This window comes from Salmo salar, chromosome 09, assembly GCF_965601325.2.
Source record: "Salmo salar chromosome 09, fSalSal1, whole genome shotgun sequence".
NCBI classification, from domain to species: domain Eukaryota; kingdom Metazoa; phylum Chordata; class Actinopteri; order Salmoniformes; family Salmonidae; genus Salmo; species Salmo salar.
Genome location: NC_138299.1, coordinates 7,471,461 through 7,491,754, shown reverse-complemented (window position 1 = coordinate 7,491,754; position 20,294 = coordinate 7,471,461). Strand labels below are relative to the sequence as shown.

Sequence of the window (20,294 nt, the reverse complement as noted above, 5' to 3'; positions counted from 1 at the left end):
GCTGGGATGACGACATTCTGTTTTTTCCCGGGCTCTGAGCGCCCATGGAAGACGTAGGAAGTGTCACGTTAGAGCAGAGATCCTTAGTAAAAGATAGAGATCGCAAAGAAGTTCAAGAAATGGTCAGACAGGCCACTTCCTGTAAAGGAATCTCTCAGGTTTTGACCTGCCATTTGAGTTCTGTTATACTCACAGACACCATTCAAACAGTTTTAGAAACTTTGGAGTGTTTTCTATCCAAAGCCAATAATTATATGCATATTCTAGTTACTGGGCAGGAGTAGTAACCAGATTAAATTGGGTACGTTTTTTGTCCAGCCGTGAAAATACTGCCCCCTAGCCATAACAGGTTAAACAAAAGGGGGGTGGGGGCAGCGGAGAAGACACTACAGAGTTGATAAATATTAACAATTGAAATGCTAATCCTTTGCACAATGAACGCTCACTCATTCGGGAACAATTGCAATCAATATATATATTTACGCTCAGTGTGTCGTCGGGATCTTTGTTGAAAAGTTCGGTTCTGTTGGAGAGTCTTGTCCTCGCGTTCTCTCTCTCTCTCTCTCTCTCTCTCTCTCTCTCTCTCTCTCTCTCTCGGTTAGAATGGCTCTTTCAAAGCGACATTCATTAATGTCGTTATAGAATGGATGTTTCGCCGGTCTTCGCGTTCAATGATACCGAATTCCTAGCTGCAGACTAGTAATTCATATCAAAGACTTGTTCTTATTCTGTATCGATAGTCTAATAGTTTAACCACGTGGTATGGTTAAAGTTCAGTAGAGGGATGCATGGTCAAACCTATTAGCCAACTCGTAATGGAGTGGAGGCCTGGTCTTAGGAAAGAAACCCTGGGTGGGGGTTTATATACTGAACGTAGAAAAGGCTGTCACATGATGCCAGGTCCAGTCTGTGTCCCTGGGGGCGTGTTGATGACTTAGTTAAGACATTAAACAGAAAATACAATTCTCTCACATTAACATCTTACAAGCATCCTAACATATTCCAAATAGCTTTATCCTTATTCATACATTTTATACAACCATTTATACGTAAGTCTCATAGTTGAGGCTAGTATATAAACATTATTATGGTAATATTGTCTCTCATGAGTTTCACAAAATTGTACCAAACGGACCAGTTTGTAGCTGGATTCTTCACCGATCTTTTATACCTTCTCCAGAACATAAATATAGTTCGGTTCTCCAATTCTGTGAGGTGGTAGAATCCTTTGTTCTCTCCATGAAAACACTGTCTCTTTATATTGTGGCCATGAGGTGGGACATTTTCTTAGGAATTTATGACCCCTTCTGACCACAGCAACCTGGGTGTAGGAGACCGAGGGAGATGGTGAAGAAGTGCAGGGGGAGGGGGTCAACTGTGCTCGCTGTACCCAAAGAGGGCAACGTCATGACACTTCCCTGAAAAGTTACATATCGCGGGGGTTATTCAATGCTAATGCAGAACGCCACAGGATGTTTTTGTGTTGGTTAAGGGCAGTCAGGTCTGGAGAGAACCAAGGGCAATATCTGTTCCCAGGTTCTACATTTTTTGAATGGGGCATGCTTATTTAAGATTGTGAGGAAAGCACTTTTAAAGAATAACCAGGCATCTTCTACGGACGGAATGAGGTTAATATCCTTCCAGGATACCCGGGCCAGGTCGATTAGAAAGGCCTGCTCGCTGAAGTGTTTTAGGGAGCGTTTGACAGTATTGAGGGGTGGTCGTTTGACCGCAGACCCATTACGGACACAAGCAATGAGGCAGTGACCGCTGAGATCCTGGTTGAAGACAGCAGAGGTGTATTTGGAAGGCAGGTTGGTTAGGATGATATCTATGAGGGTGCCTGTGTTTACGGATTTGGGGTTGTACCTGGTAGGTTCATTGATAATTTGTGAGATTGAGGGCATCAAGCGAAAGGGAGTCCGATAAACTCTGGGTTGAATCACGCTGTGCAGACTGGCAGGAGTTGTCCAGGCTAAAGGTTAGCTGATGACCGCTAGCAGTGGGTAGCTGACTACTAGCTAGTAGCTAGTCAGCTGGCTAGCTTCTGTTGGGGGTTCTGGTTCTAAAGTAAAGAAAATAGCTGATCCATACCACATTGGGCGAGGCAGGTTGCAGGAGAGTATGTTGAAGTTGGGGTTAATAAAAATCAAAAAATATATGCAAAGAAAAAAAAAGAAAGAGGAAGGTCTGTGAAAACAACAGCAGGAAAATGAGTCGGAAGCACAGTATTTTGGATGCATTTTAATAATGTAGACAATGTTAGAGCACAGTATAGAATTTGCCAAAACAGAATCTCATATAAAGCCGGTTCTACGCACAACCTACAGCGGCATATGCGACCTGTGCACCCAACTGTGAAGCTAGCTGTAGCGGAGCTTCGAGAAACTAGCGGGCCTGCTAGTGATAGTGGTGGAGCCAGCACCTCCACACGTGGAGATGTATCCACTCAGTCAAGTAGGCCTGCTCCACGACCCACAGCAACGCAGTCTTCTATGGACCAGTTTATGCCAAAGTCTATGTCTGTAGCAAAACAAGGCTAAATTGATATTGCTTTGGCTAAAATTATTTCCAGCCTTTTTCGATCGTGGAGGACAGAGGTTTTAGAAATTATAGCTATAGTCTAAATCCAATGTACACAATTCCAAGCAGGAAAACCCTTTCAAAATCACTTATTCCACAACTGTACGAGAGAACATAGGCTTCAGTGCGGGACTTGATTGTAAGAGATGCTCTGAAGTTGATGAAGCCCACTGTGGACAAAGTTAAAGCAGCTGTGGAATACTTCCACAGGAGCGCAGTAGGTGCTGAAAAACTAAAGTCTACACAACGCCAGATGGGGATGCCTGAGCTGAGGCCTAAACAAGACTGCACTACAAGGTGGAATTCAACATTTTATATGTTGAAGCGTTTTTTTGAGTCAAAGGATGCCATCATCTCTACCCTGGCCATTGTCAATGCACCTGTTGATGCTCAGCCACCAGATATAAGCAAATGTAACCACAGGACATGTGACAGAGTTGATGGACACCCTATGTTCATCAATGGACAGAAAGTTCCACAGAATGGAATATAATCACGTGCTATCAGAAACCGCTACAATTGACCCCAGGTTTATTAAGAAGTTAGCCTTCAGTGATGCCAGAGTGATTGAGGCTCTTCAAAGAATAACCTCAGCAGCAGGGAGGGACAGCCCCTCCTCCAAAGATCTGCAGATCTTCTGAGCTGGTGGAAGAACAAGACCTCTGTCTACCCACGGCTTACTAAAGTCATGACAGGGAGACTCTGCATATCGGCCACATCTGTTCCCTCTGAGAGGGTCTTCTCGAAAACGGGACAAATAATTACTGAGAGAAGAAACCGCATCAGCCCCTTGAAAGAGAGGCAGCTTGCATTTTTGAATGCAAATCTCTCATAAAAGCAAAAATATGGGCAGCATTGCCGTGTGCTGCTGGTTATAACATGGCAATAAAGAAGAGAGAGAAACGAGGGACCAGTTTAATGTTTTAAGTGGGATGCTGCAGTTTTGCTATTTATTTTTCTTTGACATGGTGCAATATTCTATTATTATGTTGTTCAGATTGAATGCGTTTTGAATTGTTACATTTATATGCACTTTGTTTATATACATTAAAAAAAGTTACTTTAAATGCACATGTGTAATAGCATCCTTTTTTACATTTATTTCAATTTATGGGATGCTGCAGTTTTGCAAATTGTTATTTATTTTTCTTTGATATGGTGGAATATTCTATTATGCTGTTCAGATTGTATTCATTTTGAATGGTTAGATTTATATGCACTTTGTTTATATACATTCAAAAGTTATACTTTAAATTCAAATGTTTAACAGCATTCTTTTTCATAACAAACCAATGCATCTTTAAATACATTGTGGTTAAGGTAAAGTATGATTTAATAATTTAATTAGAATTGTTTTAACACCAATCATATTCAAACTATCGCAAACTGTTTGACTTGAAAAAATACAAAACCTATATTTTTTTATGAGCCGTTTGGGAGCCAAAAGAGCCGGCTACTTTTTGGTGAGCTGAGCCGAACGAGCCGGCTCACAGAAAAGAGCCAGAATGCACATCACTAATAGCAACACTACCACATATCCGTTAAATTGGTACAGCACTCTCACTAATGGGTGGCAGAAATGTAGCCCCTTATAAGGCATGCCTCCATGTATGTTAATGAGCCAGAAACAACAATACCATGTAACCAGTAATGGTCAAAAGGTTTTTGGTGTGCCAAACATACTGTATGATACTATATTCTGTGGGGTGGAATTACGGAACCATTTGAAATACAGAAATTCTTTGCACCATAATTTACAGTATGCTGAAGTATAATGCCTCACAGAAATGTACTGTGTGCTGGAGTATAATGCTTTACAGTATTTTATTTTTGATAAATGTACACATTGTGTAAATCAGTTTTCCATTAGTGTAATAGTGTTTTAATTAATTTTGTAAATCATAAATGCTATACACACCTTGTTTGGTTGGATCACTTGTTTGAAAAGGTTGCCAGCATCCCACAACACTGTGCGGTTACAGTAATGTACTGTTAAACCAAAGTTAATTTGAAATTTAAGGAATCATTTACTGTTTACTTCTAAAATCCCAGACTGCATTGCCATTTATGGCAATTTACTCTAAATAATTAATATGGAACTTTACTGTGAGTTTTATTGTGTAATACTGTAAAAACAAGATTATTTTACAGTGTATAGTATCCACACATAAGATTCATGCAAATCTTGCTTTGAATTCTATCATGCTTATGTAAAGTTAGGGTTTGGCCCGCTGTGTCCAACTGACAATCAATCTGTCTCAACTCTGCATGTTCGAAGGGATGATTATGAAAGCCAGAGTTCTGGTGAGGGTCCTGGGTAACTAACAGCCAGAGGATTGAGGCGCTACCATCATAACACTGGGCCCTTTTTTTTCAGGATCCTATTCTCAATAGGATTTTGATAGGATCCTGGTCTGAACAGATTTGTTTTACAAGATCTAAACAGGATTAGCTACAGTCTGGGATTTGGGATACTCTTCATTTAGAAGACTTTCTTATTGAAACCTTTTGAACATTAAACGTAGTCAATCTGGCACATTGTCTTCCAATCAATATGTAATGTATATAAACAATTTAAAACGTATTTGCTTTTATCAATTTCTTTATTTTCTTGACACTAAAACACATCTACAGTTCAACACAACATTTGGCAAAATACAATGATTTGGCAAAAACCTTGTAATGATTGATTCAACATCTCTTCCTGTAAACTGGCAAAAAATGAGCATTGTTCAATTAGGATTCAGCAAAACATGAAGAATGCACTTCATGCAGAGACAATGTCCATGACACTAACTTTGTGCCAACTTGAATAAGAAACACATCCTAAGCTGCCCTCCTAATACACTCACTCACAGACTTGAAAAGGGAGAACAGAATTTGTGCAAAGAAAAAATTGATCAGAGAACAAACCTTTTGCGACAGATCACCACCATATTGAACCTCAGTTTCTTTTCTGTACAACAAAACAGTTTCATAATCATATTCTGGGACAGTTCATGAACTCACAATAGCTCCATTTGAGACAGCCACCAGCACAATGAGTCACACATTTACACATGAATAAAAGTTCTATATCTCTGCTGAATTTCAAAAAGATGGTTGAAATTAGGTAATGTCACAACAGGATTAGCGTTTAAGCCAAAAACTGTCTGCATTCTCCTTTGTGTAATTGTCTCACTTGAGGAAAAATGTCCTTCCCACAACAGTATTACCACTGTCGTCAACACTGGCTCTCTGGTTTAAGTGTCTCTTTTCCCCCATCATTCATGAGCTGCTTTGAAGAACCAACATTATTCAAAGTTGAGTACACTTGAAAGTTAGAGACTGAAATATTACAAATACAAAATATACACCACATTATTCTAAAAGTGTTTAGAATGCCTTTTGACGGTCTTGATTGACTGCATTTTATTGCATAACTTGAAAATATGATTGGTTGATACAACTATGACATAGCCAGAAGATCGAAGCAAGGCAACGCCAGTGGCTGAGCTGAAGAATACAATCTTTTTATTAGCTATAATCTGTGGCTGTAAAAATGTAGTGGTCTGCTGACACTAATAGGCTATGTGCTGTCATTTTATTTTACTAGCAAGTTAGTTATTAATACCTACCTCTGCAAGTTGGGCTCCCGAGTGGCGCAGCTGTCTAAGGCACTGCATCTCAGTGCAAGAGGTATCACTACAGTCCCTGGTTTGAATCCATGCTGAATCACATCTGGAAGTGATTGGGAGGTGAACAATTGGGCCAGCGTTTTACGGGTTTGGCCAGGGTAGGCTATCATTGTAAATAAGAATTTGTTCTTAACTGACTTGCCTAGTCAAATAAAAAAGTGAATCTATTAGCCAGTAGTTGTTGGCCTACTCACTGGGCATTATTAGCTAGTGAGAATTAGTGTTAGCAATTTGTTTTCCAAACTTAAATAGCTATTAATGGACTAGCTAACTTAGTTGGAGTATAGGTCAACTCTGGGCTCCCGAGTGGTGCAGCGGTCTATGGCACTGCATCTCAGTGCTAGAGGTGTCACTACCGACCCTGGTTCAATTCCAGGGTGTATCACAACCGGCCATGATTGAGAATCCCATAGGGCGGAGCACAATTGGCCCAGCGTCGTCCGGGTTAGGGTTTGGCTGGGGTAGGCTGTCATTGTTATTTACAATTTGTTCTTGACTGACTTGCCAAGTTAAATAAAGGTAAAAAAATATATATAAAAAATGGCGCAACCAAGGGTAGCCTACATATTACTGTCAGCTGCCCACAATATCAGCTAGATTGATTGACTTTGCTGTGCAGCTCACCCTTGACTGGCAGCAGGCTATAATGCACCGCTGGCGCAGCTCTGCTTCAGCCTTTGGAACTAGGCTATGTCACAGCAGTATAAAGAAATCACAGACTGGAACAGTGAAATAAAAAGCCATTCGGTGAACGGCCTTCTTAAATCTTCTACACTTTTTAATGAAATGGTAGAACTGTGGGGTGTTTTTAAAATGAAAGTTACAGAATTCCGCTTGCCTACATACAGGCATGATCTGTGTCAGTGGACCAGTTTGTTTTAAGGATGGAACACACCATTACGAATGTCGGCCGTGCACAGTACTGTAGATCATCTTCAGGGAGTCAACAAAAGGTGATGTTTCGACATGTTGAGGCTATGATTTATTTTTTCCTTCTACATAGTCTATAAGAAAAATACTTATTTACCCTCTTTATACAAATGGTCCCACTGAGTAAATAAAACAAAATGAAAGCAGTCTGAAAGTTGTTTACACCGTTTGCTCTTTGAAGGTTGCATGTATAACTTGATTTAATGTTTATCGTGGAAGATGGCTCGATTGATATTTAAAGGCAATGTTCCTGTGTTTGCGGAGACTGCATTCATGGTAAACGCTGCACATGTCGGCTCAAACGGAAATTACCTTTACATTTGAATTGCGCTACACTGCAGATCTTCTGCAAAATGGATTGAATCAAGCCCTAACTTGAAACCACCACCTGTGCCATTGCATTGGTAAGGTAGCTTTTTGGTAGCGCAGCTAGCTAAAGGGGTTTCAAGAGGGTAGTCATGTGTTGCGAGGCAGAGGTCATTTTCTCGGTGTGAGCTGGAGGAAGTGGCACAGCTAAGCAAGCACAGTGACATCATTACTCCTACATAAAGCATTCATAACAGCATAAACATTCATAACACATCCATTAAGGTATAAGTAACATTTATAAAGACCTTCATAGTGCATTTGTAAAGCATCTACAGAAAGAACTCTGAGATGCGAAAACATTGGGAATGGTGGTAGTTCGGAGCACTGAAATGTCCTTAACTTTTAAATTCAACTTCTCAAACATTTTATTGATTGCATTTTTACATGTGTTTGCAAAACATATAGCCAGATACTGTAAATATCTGGTGAATTTTTAGAGCATGTAAGCAACAGAAGTTATATTTCCCATTCGGGTTGACCGGTCAGTCTAACTCTGAGGTCATTAGTGACATTAGTCCACAGTTAATCATTGTTCTTGACAAACAGAAACATTTTCTTAGTTCATGTTTTGGTTGATCACTATCATTTACATTACGAAATAATATATGGTAAGTAAACCTTCGGTTTTTTGCATTTGGAAAGCAAAAGGAAATGGCTAAATTGCTTTTAACAATTGCCGGTGACAGTGTTCTGTTGTGGCTTTTGGTGAAAACATCAGAGACAGAATATTATTTCAGATCATTTCAAGAATATGCTTTGTGCTGGCTATGGATTTTTGGAAATTAAATTCAAAGTAAGCAAAGTATAACAATGGCAACATTCATGATTACTTTGTAGTGATGTATAATAATGCTCTAGAGGTTTTGGAAATAGTAAAAAGTATTTCAATGAACCAATAAAGTAAAATAAGGGAAGAAAATGTTTGTTCTGCCAAAAATGTATTTGTTCATGTGACTTTTATTTTCACATTTATCCTGTCATGTGACATACTATTCAATAATGACTATATGAATGCACTCTGAAGGTCTTTAGGGTACCGATTCCATGAACATTTTATGAATTGTTTATGTATGCAACCTTCAACGAAAGTGGTACACTGTATTTGAACTATACATCATACCAGCATCATAATATAGTCATAAACATGACATAATGACAGGTATTATGATATACACTATCGTTCAAATGTTTGGGGTCACTTCAAAATGTCCTTGTTTTTGAAAGAACAGCACATTTTTTTGTCCATTAAAATAACATCAAATTGATCAGAAATACAGTGTAGACATCGTTAATGTTGTAAATTACTTTTGTAGCTGGAAACGGTAGATTTGTTTTATGGAAGGAATATCTACATAGGAGTACAGAGGCCAATTATCAGCAACCATCACTCCTGTGTTCCAATGGCATGTTGTGCTAGCTAATCCAAGTTTATCATTTTAAAAGGCTAATTGATCATTAGAAAACCCTTTTGCAATTATGTTAGCACAGCTGAAAACTGTTGTTCTGATTAAAGAAGCAATACAACTGGCCTTCTTTAGACTAATTGAGTATCTATAGCATAAGCATTTTGTGGGTTCAATTTACAGGCTCAACATGGCCAGAAAAAAATAACTTTCTTCTGAAACTCGTCAGTCTGAAGGCTATTCCATGCGAGAAATTGCCAAGAAACTGAAGATCTCGTACAACGCTGTGTACTACTCCCTTCACAGTACAGCCAAACTGGCTCTAACCAGAATTGAAAGAGAGGTAAGGGAGGCCCCGGTGCACAACTGGGTCCATTATTTTAATGGACAATTTTTTGGATTTTCTTTCAAAAACAAGGACATTTCAACATGACCCCAAAGTTTGGAACGGTAGTGTACATAATGCACATACTACCTCAGGTCATTATGTAGCATTTAAGTTCAAGGTTGGAGGTATCTTTGGTAAAAAATAACAAATCAATAGCATTTTCAATCTTTCACAATGAAACCACAGATGTGTGGGCAGATCCAAGCTTGAATAGTTATCCTATTTTTCATGCACTGAACTCATATGGTGAAATTTGCTTAAAGGTTAAAAATATACAAGTGAATATTTAAGACAATGTGGCTAGATGGCAATAGACAAGCCCACACAGATAAGCATATGATTCATTATTCATGTAAAATGTGTGCTCTCATCCTTGTACCACAATAGGGAGTAAATATGAGTGCAAAAACATTCTAAATGAAATTGAATAATGTTCGCATTGTAAGTAAAATATTCATGGAGCATATGATAGAACTGCAATGCATTTAATGTGATAATGCTCACTAAGAAACCACTATTAACATAATAGTTCTCTATTTTTATGTATCTTCCTTTCCTTCTTTCTACACTGTCTTACTGTATCGATATATGATTAAAGATGAGTGTCAGTGTGTTTTGCAGTGCAAATGCAACCTTCAAACAGTACAGAAATTTACATTTTACAGTAAATGACACGATTGAATTACTTTCATATGTGTTCAATAAACACTGCATAGATGACTGTATCACTAATACATATGAAGGTCTATCATAAAATGCCTCAATTCAATAAATAGTACATATTTTAATTGACAACTATTTCTTAAATTTCAAAAATGTATTGTATGCTGCCATATGAAAATGTCATGCCAGCCTGACTCCCACATAGCAAAACAGTTACAGTACATCATAAAAAACAAATAGCAGCAGATGTGGTCACATTCAGAGATTAAACACACCTATATACACAAAAGTATGTGGACAGCCCTTCAAATTAATGGATTCTGCTATTTCAGCCATACCCGTTGCTGACTGGTGTATAAAATCGAGTACACGTCCATGTAATCTCCATATACAAACATTGACAGTAGAATGTCCGTACTGAAGAGCTCAGTGACTTTCAACGTTGCACTGTCATAGGATGCCACCTTTCCAACAAGTCAGTTTGTCGAGTTTCTGCCCTGCTAGAGCTGCACCAGTCAACTTTAAGTGCTGTATTTAGTGTTTATTAGGGATGTGGAAACGTCTAGGAGCAACTGCGGCCCAGCGGCAAAGTGGTAAGCCACACAAACTCACAGAACGGGACCGCCGAGTGTTGAAGCGCGTAGCGGGTAAAAATCGCCTGTCCTCGGTTGCAGCAGTCACTACCAAGTTCCAAACTGCCTCTGGAAGCAACGTCAGCTTAAGAACTGTTCGTCAGGAGCTTCATGAAATGGCCGAGCAGTCGCACACAAGCCTAAGATCACCATGTGCAATGCCAAGCGTCAGCTTGAGAGGTGTAAATATTACCGATATTGGACTCTAGAGCAGTGGAAACACGTTCTCTGGAGTGATGAATCACGCTTCACCATCTGGCAGTCCGATGGACGATTCTGGGTTTGGCGGATGCCAGGAGAATGCTACCTGCCTGAATGAGTAGCACCAACTGTAAAGTTCGGTGGAGGAGGAATAATGGTCTGAAGCTGTTTTTCATGGTTCGGGCTAGGCCTCTTAGTTCCAGTGAAAGGAAATCTTAAGCTACAGCATACAATGACATTCTAGATGATTCTGTGTTTCCAACTTTGTAGCAAAAGTTTGGAGAAGGCCCTTTCCTGTTTCAGCATGACAATGCCCCTGTGCATTAAGTGAGGGCCATACAGAAATAGTTTGTCGAAATCGTTGTGGAAGAACTTGACTGGCCTGCACAGAGCTCTGACCTCAACCCCATCGAACACCTTTGGGATGAATTGGAATGCCGACTGCGAGCCAGGCCTAATCGCCCAACATCAGTGCCCGACCTCACTAATGCTCTTGTGGCTGAATGGAAGCAAGTCCCTGCAGCAATGTTCCAACATCTAGTGGAAAGCCTTCCCAGAAGAGTGGAGGCTGTTATAGCAGCAAAAGGGTGGACCAACTCCATATTAATGCCCATGATTTTAGAATGAGATGTTCGACGAGCAGGTGTCCACATACTTTTGGTCATGTATAAAAGTGAGATTTTATGAATAAAATATTAAATGCATTGCAAATGACAACATAAATCATGATTGAATTGAAATGCAATAGACAAATTAAGGCTGAGCAAATCTGTCTGGCAACAAAATAAAAAAAGAGAATGGCTCATTTGGGCCCCTATAACCAGTGAGAAAAACATGTTGGAACATTGTCAAAGACAATGTCAAATATATTTTTAAGTAATGCCTCCAACTGCAAAACAACAATTTCATGGCCCTTCAAGGAATTCCACCCCAAAACCATTTATCAAGGTTATTGAATGCCTTGTACTCCTTGTGCCTTTTGAGATGATCACAAGCGAGGCATGTGTGTTCGGCCCAGAAGTATGCCTTTTTCACCTTAAAGTGCCGTCTCCACTCAAAGTATCTGAGATACATTTCCTCATTCCTGTCCAAGAGCAGGATATAATCAGCCAGCTCTTTGGGTGAGGTGAAGTCATCTACATGGATAAAGGCTTCCCCCTGGACAAAGTTCTCGTAGTTCTGTCTTGGTGGACCTAAAACCACAGGCACCGTCCCTACAGAGAGTGGGTTATACAGTTTCTCTGTGATGTAGTCTTTGTGAATTGAGTTCTCAAACGCCAAGTAGAATTTACAACTGGCGATGGTAGGAAAGTATTCTTGATCTGCAATGTACTCTCCAAAGGCTTGTCCATAAGCGTGAACTTCAATATGTTTATAGAGCTCGTTGTAGTACTTCACTCGCACGTGATCCTGGTTCCAGTTGCTGACAATCCAGCAGATCAACTTGCTTTTGCTCGGTGGCACGAAATCCTCGTCCCCTTGGGCCGTCACAATCGACCCATAAGGCACTTCGATATCAGCATCCTGACGATAGTTCAGAGTTAAATTGAACAAGTTTTCAATACCGGGCAGCTGAGAGGAGTGGGATGGTGACTCTAGGTTCATCCATATCCACTTTTGGAAGGAGGGACGCTGAAGGGGGGGCAGGTTGGAGAGATCAGTACAGATATCCCTGTGATGTATGACGACCCCATCTGACTTATTATATAGGTTCCGATCTGCTGTGATGAAACAGCCCTCAATGTTGAACAGAGAGCTGCAGACACCCAGGTCATAGGTCTGTCCAAAGGGCCAGAGCCAGACAAGTACAGTGGTAAGGTTTTTGTCACCCTTGGTAGAGAAGAGATTTTTAACTTGGATAGTGGATGCTGTTGACTCTACAGGACCTGATAGCCAGCTAGTTGACGGTTTGAAGTACATCAAAAACAGAGTCACAAAACAGCCCAGTAGAAAGGTGCCAAGTAGAAATGGTCGTAGAATTCTGTGGAAAGATGCAGATGGCATACTCTGTCCTATAAAGATACGTAAAAAAAAAGAAATTACATTAAACTCAAATCAGTAAATTCCTTATCATTTAATCAAAGTTACTCTTTCCAGTGAATAAAAGGGACAACTGTGCGAAATCGGCTACATTTTTGCCCTTAGGGTCCTGATGACACATTTTCTAGATTGTTTGTAAACTGTATATCTCGTGGCATCCTTGCCTCGTACAGTATGAGAGGGCCAACCGCATTAAGATAATGGCTTTAATGTTATTTTGTCACGTCCAATTAATAGTTTGGCAAACATTTTTGTCATGGCTCGTGCAGAGTGAGGCAATTTGTGAACAGGCACACTAGATTAGCTCGCCCGGTTTACAGAGTAGGTGGAGTTTGCAACTAGGGACTAATAGAATAGTTCCAAACGTGAAACTCCGCTGGCCAGGGTAGGTCAAATGTGCCTTTCGACAACCAGCAATAACCAATGGATATAAACAAACTATGGAACGAAAGGTACAGGGCAAATTGCTGGAAGTGTACTTGCACCATGTTGTGTAGTTTGGTTTGAATAAAGACCGCAAGACGTGGAAGCTTTAACGTACAGTGTGAGATGCTTGGGCTCGTTTGCGATTGGTAAAAATGTATTGTCTCTCCCTGGCATACATTGCAATCCTATAATCCAGATTTTCCATCTGTAGATGCTCATACTACCAACAAACTATCTGTTGATAAGTAAGTGCTTGCTAAGGTTATGGTTTAAATAAGGTTTAGGTTAAGGGTTAGAGTTAGTAGGTAGTTAGTTGACATGTTAATGATAGTCTGTAAAGCATCTACAGATGGACTATCCAAATAAAGTGTTACCTATAATTCTTCAATCAAAAAGGTAATGTAACATTGAATATGCATTATATAATTTTACTATGAGTTACATAAAATAAAAAAATAACTATTCCACACCTGGTAGATCTGACTGTGTGCTGAAATCCAGGCAAGGAAAGAAGTCATGCAATTCTGAAGGTGCAGGTTCTACATTGGCTCAGCAATGAGATTGCTCTTCTCGGTGAGCGTTTGAATGAAGTGTTGCTGTACACAGTTGGAATAAGGTCCTTACTCGTCTAGTGAATTTGGTCTGATTTTGAGTTCCCAGGTCATCTCATTGATGTCTCCTTAGGAAAGAGAGAATAAGTGAGGTTACAATAGTTTGTTAAAGAGACAATATTCAGTTCAAACAATACCCTGCTACTGTTTTTGGGATGGAGCTGGAGAAATTCATAGACGGAGCTATGGATGCGAGGACTGACCATGAGATCATAATTATAGTTTTAATCATGTTTTGAGGCTATATCTAGTGTTTATTTACGATTACAGCGTTTACAAACAATGGAGTAAAACAAGCTTGTATTTGTAGCAATCACATATTGCTCCTTTAACCCCCAAGAGTCGATTTGACGCACTGGTATGAAAAACATCACCATAACAATCTGTCAATTTAAGCTAGAGATATGTTTTTGTTGCATTGAATGTGTCCACTAATGGAAAGGGGAGATTCTCACGAACACGATGGTGTCTCCATTTTGCTCTGTGTCACAGGATGATTCTGAAGGTATCCGATACCGGGTTTAAATTTTTTTATGGAAGTATGAAGGTAGTTTTGTGCCTACCCAAATAGGTAGAAACACTTCAAAACCTTGTTTTTTAAGTCTTTTTTTTGCTATAGTAGTAAAAAGCCAAATTCAATAATTTATCCACATTTTTTTTATCCCAAATCCAAATCAAATAGCTAAATGATCCATAGTATGACCACCTTAAAACAATTTTATGTCAGTTGAGACCCCCCCACGGCTTAGAATTGTAAAAATTAAATGACAATTAAGGCTATAGACTTGCACCACTGAAATAACTTGGTTATATTACTTTACATGTGTGACTGGCCTGATACGGAACTTGATTAATATCATTGATGCAAGACAGTGTTAGCCTATTTAGTTAAAGCCTAGGTATAAGTTCCGGGAGCTAGCACAATTCTTCAGGTCTCAGGCAAGGATACTCATCACACATGCATACTGGTAGTAATACAGTATTAATATCTTAAGACATGTCACACGCATATGAGAATGATGCTAAGAGGAAAGTGGACACATGACATATGGTGGCCCATATTTTTATTTTATTTCATCTTTATTTAACTAGGCAAGTGATTTAAGAACAAATTCTTATTTACAATGACGGCCAAACCAGAACGATGCTGTGCGCCGCCCAATTGGACTCCCAATCACAGCCGGCTGTGATGCAGCCTGGAATCGAACCAGGGACTGCAGTGACATCTCTGGGGAGGTTTAAAATGTCAGTGAAGACACTTGCCAGTTGGTCCACGCATGCTCTGAGCACACGTCCTTGTAATCTGTCTGGCCCCACAGCCAGAGCGTGCTCACACAGTCGTCTGGAACAGCTGGTGCTCTCATGCATGCTTCAGTGTTGCTTGCCTCGAAGCAAGCATAAAAGGCATTTAGCTCGTCTGGTAGGCTTGATTCACTGGGCAGCTCACGGCTCGCAGTTCTGTATTTCAGCCCCTTTTCAGGTGTTCCAACTTTTCTTTCTAAAAAAACCCCATTTTTGTCAGCAACACGCATCATTCGCCAAATGTCATTACACCTTTTGGTGTTTTGTAACAGTTGTCTCTTTTCATTCATCAAATGGCGTGATTGCTCTTTTTGGATGTTGGAATTATTTCGGATGAAATATAATATAGTGGATGAACATACGCAGGTAGCCTACTTTTTGAAGTGATTTGTTTTAAAATAAGATAGAAATGTGACGTCTGGTTGTATTCATACCCAATTAAAATGCAACAACACATCTGCCATGCTGATCCTCGACACGGGGGCCCCTCAGGGTGCGTGCCTAGTCCCCTCCAGTACTCCCTATTCACCCACGACTGCGTGCTCAAGCATGACTCCAACACCAAGTTTTCTGACGACGCAACAGTGGTTGGCCTGATGACTGACAACGATTAGACAGCCTATAGGGAGGAGGTCAGAGACTTGGCAGTGTGGTGCCAGCACAACAACCTCTCCCTCAACGTGAGCAAGACAAATGAGATGATCGTGGACTACAGGAAAAGGAGAGCCGAACACGCCCCCATTCACATCGACGGGGCTGTATTGGAGCGGGTCGAGAGTTTCAAGTTCCTTGGTGTGCACATCACCAACAAACTATCATGTTCCAAACACACCAAGACAGTTGTGAAGAGGGCATGACAACACCTTTTCCCCTTCAGGAGACTAAAAGGTTTGGCATGGGTCCCCAGATCCTCAAAAAGTTATACAGCTGCACCATCGAGAGCATCCTGATCGGTTGCATCACCACCTGGTATGGAAACTGCTCGGCATCCGACCATAAGGCACTACAGAGGGTAATGCGTATGGCCCAGTACATCACTGGAGCCAAGCTTCCTGCCATCCAGGAACTATATACTAGGCGTGTCAGAGGAAGGCCCCAAAAGTTGTCAGACTCCAGTCACCCAAGTCATAGACTGTTCTCTCTGCTACCGCAAGGCAAGCAATACCGGAGCGCCATGTCTAGGTCCAAAAGGCTTCTACCCCCAAGCCATAAGACTGCTGAACAATTAATCAAATGGCCACCCCCGCTGTTTATTATCTATGCATAGTCACTTTACCCATACCTACATGTACAAATTACTTCGACTAACCTTTACCCCCACACATTGACTCGGTACGTACACCCTGTATATAGACTCGGTATTATTATTTTGTGTTACTACTTTATTTTATTTTATTTAGTAAATATTTTCTTAACTGTTTCTTGAACTGCATTGTTGGTTAAGGGCTTGTAAGTAAGCCTTTCAGTGTAAGGTCTACACCTGTTGTATTTGGCGCATGTGACATATACGATTTGATACAATGATTATCTACACTCGGTGCTTGTTTTGTCAGACTGGTAATTAGGTGAACTATTAACATTTTTGCAACCACGAAATGGCGTAGTGATTTCTACATTTTGTACCTTTAATAACAAACGTGTATGTAATCTGTAAATGTGAAATCACGAAGATGTTTAGCCATGGAGAAAATTCTGAATCTTGCCTGGCCATGATTGGTTGAGATAATGAGGGGGCTGGGACATTGACGAGAAAGAGAGCCCATTCTGTCACTCAAGGCTACTCTGTCAAATGGCACACCCTGCTCTCTGCGGATATAGAACTCACCAGTTTATAGTGCTGAAACCCAGAAATTAGTTACCTCTGGTTTGTTCAGCCATCTCTATGGGGAAAGAATAGTGTTTTGTAATTAACGCTAAAAATAAAGTCTGAGGTTAACACAGGCTTAGTAGATATTATACATTTTGTTCTATGAGATAATAGCAGTCAGTTAAAACGACCTTTGAATTATGAAGCCTTTATGTGCTTTTTACAAAAAGACACCATTTCTATTTGAAATATCCATAACTTGATCAAAGACAGAAATGCCTTGATCATTGGACTTACTCATATTTTCATAATGGACAACATGCAAAATGTAGCTACAGCTTTTAAAAACAGTGTTGTCCTGAATTCAGCTGTAGGTATCAACACAGCTCTGTCTTCAGTGGCAAAGGCAGTCTGGTTGAAGCCCAGTGGGAAGGATTATTTTGAAAGAGTCTACAGTGAAAATGGCAAGCTAGCTACATGTGTATACGTTATTGGCTCAACTGTATCAAAAAGTAGTTTTCATTGCTACGTAGCTAGCTAGACAGATAAATACAGGTATAGTCAGCTAACATTAGCTAGCTGAGCTGGCCAGTTGCATTCCGCTGTTAATGTTGATTGTTGATGTATTCTTTGTCATGTTTAACTTACTAGCTACCAAAAATAGCCACTGTGGTGTGAATGGTAATTGATTTAGCAAGTTAATCAAATCCCATGATAAGTGATAGGGACACATGTTACCTAAATTGACTAGCTAGCTTGCCACGATGAAATGATGGCTAAATACATTGGATTATACAGTAGATTCTGAGATCGTTTTTTGCATGCTCAACTACTAGCTGGTTAGTTAGATGAATACCATGTACATCTGTCCAGCTGGTAATTATGAAGATAAATGTTTGCTAAATCTAGCTAGTTAGCATTGCCATTGTTTAGCTGGAATCAGTTTGAGTGTAAACAGGGCATTTTAGTACAGATGTAGCAGTCTACAGGCAATACCAAGCTATCGGAGATGAATTAATTCATGTTTTAATCAACTTTCTGAAATGTGTCTTTCAGCATAAGAACCTGCTCTCCTCCACCAGTACAAGGAGATGAACGAGGGTGAACAAGCAACACTTCAGGTATTTTGTCTTTTTACTTTGAGCTTATTGCGTGAACTCTGGGGTCAATAAATGTTTTTGCTGGTATGCAAGGTTTTAATGTCTTGTCTATTTTTTCTGCGTTCTTCCATTACAGCTTCAATTGTCTGGAGTCTGGTGTTGTTTTGGCCAAAGAGCTTTCACTCAGAAGGAACCAGCTTCAGCTGCTATGCAGAGATGTGCAAGAATCCCCCCATGAATAGACACAACCGGAGAAACATATTTTTGAGAAGATCAGGACATTTGCAATGAAAAGGCAATGGACAGCTCCAAATTCCTTTGTTCACATCCATGACCTGAACCAAAGATTCTCATGATATAGCTCTAAGTCTAGATAGTGTTTTTACCTGATATTTTTTGTTTTTTAAGCACTACCTCACTGCTTTAGCGCACATGGTCACGTGAATTCTTAAAGAGGTGGGTGGATCTAGAGCTTATGAGGGTGTGAACGATGCTACAATATATGACCAAAGGTATGTGGACACCTGCTCGTCGAACATCTAATTACAGAATCAAGGGCATTAATACAGAGTTGGTCCCCCCTTTGCTGCTATAACAGCCTCCACTCTTCTGGGAAGGCTTTCCACTAGATTATTGAACATTTCTGCGGGGACTTGCTTCCATTAAGCCACGAGCATTAGTGAGATCGGCCACTGATGTTGGGCGATTAGGACTGGCTCGCAGTTGTTTTTTCAGTTCATCCCAAAGGTGTCCGATGGAGTAGAGGTCAGGGCTCTGTGCAGGCCAGTCAAGTTCTTCCACACCGATCTCGACAAACCATTTCTGTCTTGCTGAAACAGAAAACGGCCTTTCCCAAACTGTTGCCACTAAGTTTGAAGCACAGAATCGTCTAACACGTATACTAGAAAGTGTGTGGGAAGCAAAGGTTATTCCCCCTTAACTGGCCCAAATAGCTGACCAATCAGCCTATTACCAACCCTTAGTAAACTTTTGGAAAAAATTGTGTTTGATCATATACAATGCTATTTCAAACCAATCCCATGGTATTTTCAAATGAGGGGTTAGCTACTGATCATAGCATGCTTGAATTACAGGCTCCATCTGACATGAAAGCTGTGGTCTTGGATTTGTTCATGTAAATGCCAGAAATCTGATTTCAAAGATGGATTTTATTGAAACTCTGTCTTCTCAATCCACTGTGGACATTCTGGTAATTTCTGAAACTTAGTTGAATAATTCTGTGCTGGACTCTGTCTGGTTATAATGTTTACAGATTAGAAAGAATTGGGGTGTGGACATATTTACAAAGGACAATTGAAATGTTTCTCTCTTGCTATCTCTGTCCCTAAAATGTGGTATTGTCTCATTCTTAATTTGGGCCTTGGTCATAATAACCAGCTGACACAGGAGTGTATTGCCCTACCTCGGCTCTGTCATGCTCTTAACAATTTATCAGAATTACTATCCAAGTATGGTAGATCTGAGCTATTAATTGTGGCCAATTTTAATATTGATTGGAGGACGCCAGTGTCAAATACATTGAAAGATATTTGCTCTGAGCTAAACCTGTTTCAGCTGATAACTGAGCCTACACGGCAGAATCCTAAAGATTCTTCTAAATCTATCTTGATTGATCCTATTTTTACGAATACTCCAAGTAAGTATGTTGCTTAGGCCCAGATATAGGCAACTGAGGAAACAATGTATAAGACAAATCAGATTTAGCCTTTCTGATTAATGTAATCACTATTTCGGATTGCAAGGGGAATCAAGCTATATTCCTGGAAACTTTCAAATCTCTGAAGGGTTGTAATTCCTCCTCTCCGTCCCAACAAATTAATTCAGAATCTGGCCCCATTACGGACAAAAATGCCATCATTGAGCATTTAATCATACATTTCAGCGGGCTAACACTCTTGAAGAGTGGGCTAAATGCTGATTCGGGAATTTTGCAGCTTGACTCTGAAAATTATAGTGAAGTTTTTGCATTTCGGCGATACACAGAAAAACAAGTCCTTGATGCCTTACTTGCTGTAGATACCAATAAATCTCCAGGACCAATTGGATATGCTCAAAAAAAATTAAATAAAAAATAAAGTGTGCTGCCCCCCTCATTGCTGGGCAATTTGTTTAAAAATTAGGAAAATGATTAATCTATATGC

The 20,294-nt window shown here is 40.1% G+C and overlaps 1 protein-coding gene across 1 annotated transcript; it reads right to left on the bottom strand.

The window, feature by feature from the left end:
* Positions 1–5,180: 5,180 nt before the first annotated feature.
* On the bottom strand, positions 5,181–14,089 carry LOC106610592 (4-galactosyl-N-acetylglucosaminide 3-alpha-L-fucosyltransferase 9). Its single transcript, XM_014209982.3, has 2 exons — positions 13,783–14,089; positions 5,181–12,858 (listed from the first exon to the last, which is right to left on the bottom strand). Exon 2 carries the CDS (start codon positions 12,848–12,850, stop codon positions 11,762–11,764), a length of 1,089 nt encoding a protein of 362 aa, XP_014065457.1. The 5' UTR covers positions 12,851–12,858; positions 13,783–14,089; the 3' UTR covers positions 5,181–11,761.
* Between the last annotated feature and the right edge of the window lie 6,205 nt (positions 14,090–20,294).

Coding starts and splice junctions, on each gene's coding strand:
- LOC106610592 (XM_014209982.3), bottom strand. CDS start 12,850: ATGCCATCTGCATCTTTCCACAGAATTCTACGACCATTTCTACTTGGC.